A 7,812-nucleotide genomic window follows, 5' to 3' on the forward strand; every position below is an offset into this window, starting at 1 on the left:
CTCTTCATCCTCCGATCTCATACTTGCCGCCCGGATTCCCCCGCCCGCACTTTTCCCATAGACCCTTCCTTCTCCCTACTCCCTCAACCAGGATCAATCCCACAAAAATGAAACCTCTGTGACCTTGTTTGGTCTTCTGGGCGCTTCTCTTTACTCAAACACGGGACTACCTGTCTACACCGAATAATGTTAGGAAACATCCCGTGGAATGTAGCATCACTCTAGGGTTCCCTCATTTTACATTAGGGGGATATGAGGTTTGGAGAAGTTGAACTTCCCAAAAGCAGTTTGCTCAGGGTCTCTGAACTTGAAATTAGGTTTGGTTTGTGAACCTGCTGATAAGTTCTCTTTCTGATTTAGCGTTAGAGTAAGTGGGAATTTTGATAGCTTTCTGGCAGGAGTGGCATGGTTGTTAAGTCCCAATTGTTTATTAATAGTGAAAATGTATTGGGATGTTTTGGTTAGTTATCTGAAAAGTACAACTAAGCTTTCTTTTGAGTTGGATTATTGTACTACTTTTGACGAAGAAGTAAGTTGAATATGGTGTCAGGTGAACAGCTTTCTGCAGACCGTAAGGTTAGCTATTGTAAGACTTGGAATTTCTGATAATTGCTTACTTCAGATGAACTATTTTACCCTTTATGAATCAAACTGTTGACTGGTATTTAAAGTGAAACAGGTGTCATTACAAAATAGTTGTAATAGTCCCCAAGGCACCAAACTGCTGACAACCGAGCTTCTTTGCACAAGCACCAATCGCTAAAAAAAATATACAAGGGGGGAGGGATTTCTTTTAGACTAGAAATGTAATATCTGCACAGGCTTTTAAGAATTTTAAAATTCCTCATTGATAAAATATTAATTTTGGTGGTTGACATTAGAGAAATTTTATGACTATCTGTCGTCACTACTGCATTTTGTATTTTTGAAACCAGGATTTTTTACTTTTTAGAATTTCTGATTAGAAATGTATGCCTGCTTCCAAGTACATAAGTTTTGGAAAGTGCCAATAATAATTATTTAAACTTTTAAATTGGAGTATAACAGTGCACTGTAATTGATAAGTTAAAAGTTCAATGAATGATCCAAAAGTTATACAACTGTATAATGACTGTACAGGTGAAACTTTGGGTTTTTTTTTTCTTTTCTTTCTCATACTATTCTTTTAAGTTGCCCAATTTTGAAATGTGGTTGTTTGAGTATACTTAATAATCTGCTCTTATAGTTTGGAAATGCTTTTTATCACTTTTCTAGGCAGAAGGCACAGAATTAATTTTTGTTTATTTAGAAAATGACTCTGAGCTCAGCTATATCCCAGGCCAGACTCCCGCTTCACTCTTCTCTTTGGGCTGCACTCATGTGTTTGGGCAGAAGCAATCTGGCTCTCAAGAAGGAGGCTGTAATTTCCCAGTGGAGATAAGGTTTCACATCCCTCTGACTTGGTCCCACTTTCCTACCAGGGCAGTGACCTCTTGTCCTACCTATTAATTTGAATGACACACCCTCCTTTACACATCAGACCAGCTGCTGGAGGGATAAACGCAACCTAGCTCAGAGCCAGTGTTTCGTTAGCACTGGGTGCTCAAAGGGTGAGGGCGGGGGGCAGGGCAATGCACATCTGGCCTGAGTTGAGTTTCAGCTTCTCTGCCAACATTTATGTCAGCAAATATTTTGTCTGTTACGTGTTAGTAACTGAGCACCCAGTAAAGAGAACTGGCCCTATCTAATGACACCAGTTTCTAATGAAACTTAGGATCACTCAGATAGCTCAAGTGAGGAGATTTAATGAAGACATGACACATACACATACAGAGGGGTGGCAAGGTTTAAAGAACCAATAGAGACTTGTGATGCACCCAGGGTCTAACAACATTGGGAAGCCTTCAGCAAGGGATCCTGAAAGTTGTGGTCTGTGCCTCCAGGGGCACAGAGTAAGGAAGAGAAGGTGTGGATTGGGGCACGAAGAAAATTAATCAGTATGTCTTGCAGGATTCGCAGTTCTGTTGACATGGGCCGCATCTTGAAGCGAGGCAGGGTTTCCTGAGATTCACTGGTCTTTGCTAGGTAACCTGTGTGGTATAGTGGAAAGAATCAGGCCTTGGGGTCAGGCAGACTTGAATTTGAATCCCAGCTCCTTCTTTGTAACTGTGAGTCTTGGACAAGACACTTTTCTGAACCTTGGATTGCTCTTCTGGAAAGAGATTACTAGCTTACTGTGAGAATTAAATCAAAAAGTACAAAAATCTAGCACATACTACCTAACCGCTGGTCGACAATCAGTGGATGTTACTTTTATTCTTTTGAAGGGAAAGATTTGTGTTTTTATGGGATTTCCCTTTTAAATTGTAATAAAATAAAAAACTGGTTAATGGGAAAAGCTAAAATTGCCTGGTCCTCCATAGAGCGTCACCGATGTTAGGCACCATTTCCAAATGTGTAGATTGTCAGTAATGTTTAATTGTAGATATAATTTGCTTTTACTAGATAATTGTCAAAGAAAATGGCCAGTTAGGCCAGGGAATTTCTTCCCTGTCATCTCAATGATTGTTCAGTTTTGCGGTTTTCTTGTGTAAGTTGCAAAGGGTGTCACAGTGTGTGTCCAGTGGCCTAGCAATCTTGGCGATTCTTTATGCTATTAAGAAAGTCTGCGAAGCTTGAGTTTGGACATCCTGTCAAACAGTACAAATTGGAGTCAGACCAGTGCCTCAAAAGAGGAATAGCTTCTCTTCTTGTTTCTCATTCCAAAGTCAATGTTTTTGTGATTTCTTTATTAATTTATGTCTCTTCCCCAACCAGATTCTCTCTAATTCATTTGTCAGTTTGTGTTCAGAGGTAATGCTGCTGATCATCCTTTGTGGAGCTCAGTTTTGAAATAAATTAAATTGAACATATCTTTCCTATACTGAATACAAATAAGATTCAGCTCATTGATTGTATTTTCTTCCCCAGAAAAGTAACTTTTGAAAAACAGTGGTTCTATCTGGATAATGTCATTGGCCATAGTTATGGAACCACATTTGAAGTGACTGCTGGAGGAAATCTTCAGCCTAAGAAGAAGAAGGAAGAGCCTACTTCAGGTACAATACTTTGGATGTATGAGGTAGATGCTCTTGAGCTGCATAGTCAGAAATCTGTCAACTTCATTTAATTCTAAAGTGATAGCCCAGATTATTCCTAAGGAAATCTAAATTTATAATCTAAGAACTGTACCTTGGTAGAACGAAGCAAGATCTGCCGTTGGCTTTGAGATGCCTGAATTCTGGCTCCAGCCCATCATTAACTGGCTCTCTGGCCTTGGGCCAGGCATTTAATCCCATGAGTCCTTGCCACTTCAGTGTAAGAGCTGGTGCAGTGCCCAGAAATTAAGTAACAGCCTAAGGGTAGTTAGCATAAAGGGTAGAGGCTAAGAGGTCTGGCTTTGAATTCAGCTGACTAAGGTTTAAGTTTTTAGCTTCATTACTTGTCTTGTAACCTTGGGCAAGATATTTGGTTTCTCTAAGTCTTATATCCTCATCTGTAAAATGGGGCCATAAACACATTTCATGCCTAAGCTATAGCAAGTGTACAGTCATATGACATATAGGAAGTTCTTAACAGTGCCTTGCCTATAATAAAGACCCCATAATTTTAGCCATTATTATTAATAAAAATTAAATAAATATTAAAATTAATGTACTTAAGATATTTTATTAATAAAATAAAAATACCTAAATAATTATTAAAATTAATTAAAATACGATTAAAGTTCTGATAGAAACTAATTATGCACTTTTAAATTATCAACCATATTTTTATTAAGCACTAAATATGTTCCAGGCATGATTAGGCACTGTGATTATACCAGTTCATGTAATAGAGCATCTCATAAAATTTATTTAGCAGTAGAGAACACCAAAAATAATCAAGTAGACAAGCAAACAGCATAATTTCAGATGGTGATGTGTACTATGAAGATGACAAAACAGGGAGGTGGCCAAAATGATGAGCTCAGCCCTGAATGATGGAAAGGATCCAGCCATTCAGCTCTGTAATAAGATATTCCAGGCAGAAGGAGCAGCAGATGCCAAAGCCCTGCAGTGGGACTATGGTTGGAGTGTTTAAGGAACAGAAAGAAGAGCAATGCGGCTGAATACAGGGATCAAGAAATGAGGCCAGACCTGCTGGAGCTACCCAGATACTTCGAGCACCAATGACTGAGCCCAGTACCCTCCAGGGACTGGAGCCTGGTCAGGGGTATGCTCGAACAGCCAAGTGGACACTTCTGATGACTTTCTGAGGGCCTACCTTCTGTGGCAGGATGAGGAGGGCTGTGTCTTATGCTGTGACTTGGTTACATGCAGGGCCCTGATCCTCTCTTAGTGTTCTCGGCGCTTGAGCACAGAATAGGGAAGAGGGTGGCGTCCTGTGCCTTCTGCTCTGCAGTGCTACCTGTGACTACTTTAGAGACAGGAGAGACAGCTGTATCACATGGGGCTAGGCATTGAATGGTGATGGCATTTACATGCATTTGTCCTGCAAATTTTCGTTGGTTGCCCCAAGTTTTATAACTCACCATTGCAAGTTAGCTGTGATGGACCTAAAGCAAGGTTTCCTTAGCTGTATGTAGTTGGTATTCTAACATGCAAATGAATTTTCTATATATCATGCAGCCCTGGGTTTTAACAATAATTCAGTTCTGTACCCGAATGCAGACGTGTGTGGGCACCCACAGTCAGTGTCTGCTGGATTATGCACTGTGACAAGCAGGCCATGTGGACTCTGTGACTGTCTGGTGCCTGCATGATGTGCATTCAATATCTCCATTGTCAAATATTCATTCACTTAAGTGCTTCCAGGAAAAACAATTCATGTAATTCATGCTTTAAATTTGATTTAATATTTAAGGAATGCATTTGACATGTAAACAAAAATCAGCTTGTTTTTTATGTAAGAACTGTTTTTTAATGCTAATAAATCAAGCACTGCTCATAAAATAAAAAAGAAAAAAAGAAAGGCCATAAAAGAATAGGAATAGATGAGCCAATTTGCATTTTAAAAAGAGAACTCTGGTGTTCAGGTGGATCATGAGGAGGCAAGAGTGGGAGCGGAAGATGAGTTACAGTCTTGGAGTAGTCGTGGCAAGAAAAGATAGTGGGCTGGGTGGAGGCAGTGGACCGGAAGGTCAAATTTGAGTGGCCAATAAGCCGAATGTGGGTATGAACTTAGAAGAAACTAAAATATTATCAGATCATAAATGTCATAAAGCAATTTTCTTCCTTAGAGACCAAAGAAGCGGGCACTGATAATCGAAATATAGTTGATGATGGGAAATCTCAGAAACTTACTCAAGATGACATAAAAGCTTTAAAGGACAAGGGCATTAAAGGAGAGGTAATATTCAAAGAATATTGTGTTTTGCTTTTGTTTGGTATTTAGGGAATTGCTTGGTTTTTAAAGCAGACTTTACCTAAGGTAACTGGAAAAATACCGTATATTTTTGTTAGAAATAGTTTAAAATGTACGTGCAATTCAATATATCAAAAATTTCATTTCTTAATGAAGGAATATAAGTGAATGACATTACTAATATTGTTATCAAAGGATACTTTAATAACTTAGGGCATAAAAGAGCTTAACTATGTTTATTTTCAGGAATGTTTTCAGCCAGAGTCTTCAAGATTGACAGTTCCCTTTACCTCTCCTCTCTCTTAATTGTATATCTCTGGTTTAATTGAAGCTATAAGGTACTTATATTTTAATACAAATTCTAGATAGAGTAAAAAAAATACAAAGTTTATCCATTTGGACGTCTATGAAAAAGGGACTGGAGAATCATTCCTTTGGATACATTTTGGGGTAAGAAATCTTTAAAATGATCTGTTTTGCGAGTAAAGTTTCAGGAAATCTGCTTGCTCCTTTCCTTATAGGAAATAGTTCAGCAGTTGATTGAAAATAGTACAACATTCCGAGACAAGACAGAATTTGCTCAAGATAAATATATAAAAAAGAAGAAAAAGAAGTAAGTAGTTTTTGTTTTAAGAGAATGGAAACATTAAATCTTTTTGTATATTTTTAAATATATTATTAAAAACAAGATATTTTTAAGCTGGTTTTTAAAATTTATGTTCTGTTTTTTCTTCCCCCAGATATGAAGCTGTCATTACTGTTGTGAAACCATCCACCCGCATCCTTTCAATTATGTATTATGCCAGAGAACCTGGAAAAATTAAGTACGCTTTGTTTCCTTTCAAAAGTATTATTGGGGGAAAATATAGCTTTAAGAAAGTCATAATTTTAAGTAAAATGGAAAACTTGCTCACCTGCATAAAGTGTCCTCCTATCTCATAAATTGTAAGTCCTTTTTATTGCCTCCAAAGCAATAATCTTATTAACATAATTTTTATAAAACAAAACTTGAAAAATGATTATTAAAATAACAGGCTTCGCTTAGCTAAAAGTGAATGAATCATTCTTTTTTCCTTAGCCACATGAGATATGATACACTAGCCCAGATGTTGACATTGGGAAATATTCGTGCTGGCAATAAAATGATCGTAATGGAAACGTGTGCAGGCTTGGTGCTGGGTGCAATGATGGAACGAATGGGAGGTAACATTTAACCTTTTCAAGTTCATGAAAACCCCACTATGCTTTAAGTAGAGGGATCTAAAAGTCCAAACTCATGGAAAGTGAGGTTGAGTTACTGTGAGGCTAATGAAATGACTTGGGTTGGCCACAGGTTTAGTCCCTGGGATCTTCCTGCACAGTCCACATCTTCCAGCCTGAATTGTATTAGCACCGCTGGAAGACAGTTGTCATTTCCAGCTTCAGTATCAGTGGGGATGGTTCTGAAGCCTGTGGCTGTCAAGGACCCCTGGGACAGTGATTTTAGTAAACTCTTGGGTAGCTAGTGCTCGAGCAGGAAGAGTACTAAGGACGTATTCTGTTCTGGAAGAATACAACACACCTGATTTGCCTGCCCTTTCTCTGACCCCACACAAGATGGGAACTTCTAACTGCCTTGTTTGAGGACTGGACAGAGGGGAAACTGAGAGTCAATCATCAATCATGTGACATCCAAATTTGCATGATGACAGGTTTTACTGTAGTGTCAAGTGGGGGAAAGCTTCTTTAAGACTTCCTGTTTCTCTGTTTTGGAATTATATTACACCTGTTAGGAATATTCAAAGGTTCCAAATGAACCCGCAGAGGAGCTGCATCATCCTTCAGGCTCTGAACAGAGACCTTCATTCCTCTTACTGTGGAGGGCCCTGAGTGTTTGCGCATAGTCTAGCGTCACCTTCGTTGAGAGATGTTTGTTTCTTTTATCTCTTCAGGTTTTGGCTCTATTATTCAGCTGTACTCTGGAGGTGGACCAGTTCGGGCAGCAACAGCATGTTTTGGATTTCCCAAATCTTTCCTTAGTGGTCTTTATGATTTCCCCCTCAACAAAGTGGACAACCTCCTAAATGGAACATTTTCTGCTGAGATGTTGTATTCAGAGCCAAAAGATAGTTCTTCGGTTGAAGAAAGTAACGGCACATTGGAGGAAAAACAGACTTCAGAACAAGAGAACGAAGACAACATGGCAGAAGCCTCAGAGAGCAATCACTCCAAAGAACAAGAAACAATGGAAATTATCTCTCAAGATCCAAAATATAAGGAGCCTAAAGAGAGAGGAAGCAAAAAGGATTATGTAAGAATGTTACAGAGTCCCCACTGCCTTCATAATATTCCCCTCAGGGCCTCGGTTAATTTCATTTAAGCACTGAGATTTAATTTGGCTGTGGAGCACAGCTCTCAAAATAATAAATATCAAAACAAAGGGAGAAA

The 7,812-nt window shown here is 38.7% G+C and overlaps 1 protein-coding gene across 1 annotated transcript in view; it reads left to right on the forward strand.

Annotated features, from left to right (window-relative positions):
* TRMT6 (tRNA methyltransferase 6) overlaps positions 1 to 7,812 on the forward strand; it is a 12,654-nt gene that overhangs the window by 687 nt on the left and 4,155 nt on the right. The window contains exons 2-7 of the mRNA XM_006921610.3: positions 2,950 to 3,077; positions 5,261 to 5,370; positions 5,907 to 5,998; positions 6,126 to 6,209; positions 6,464 to 6,588; positions 7,317 to 7,675. Of these exons, the coding sequence (XP_006921672.1) occupies positions 2,950 to 3,077; positions 5,261 to 5,370; positions 5,907 to 5,998; positions 6,126 to 6,209; positions 6,464 to 6,588; positions 7,317 to 7,675 (898 nt within the window). The remainder of the gene's footprint in view (positions 1 to 2,949; positions 3,078 to 5,260; positions 5,371 to 5,906; positions 5,999 to 6,125; positions 6,210 to 6,463; positions 6,589 to 7,316; positions 7,676 to 7,812) is intronic.

The sequence above is a fragment of the Pteropus alecto genome, unplaced genomic scaffold (genome assembly GCF_000325575.1).
Source record: "Pteropus alecto unplaced genomic scaffold, ASM32557v1 scaffold45, whole genome shotgun sequence".
NCBI classification, from domain to species: Eukaryota; Metazoa; Chordata; class Mammalia; order Chiroptera; family Pteropodidae; genus Pteropus; species Pteropus alecto.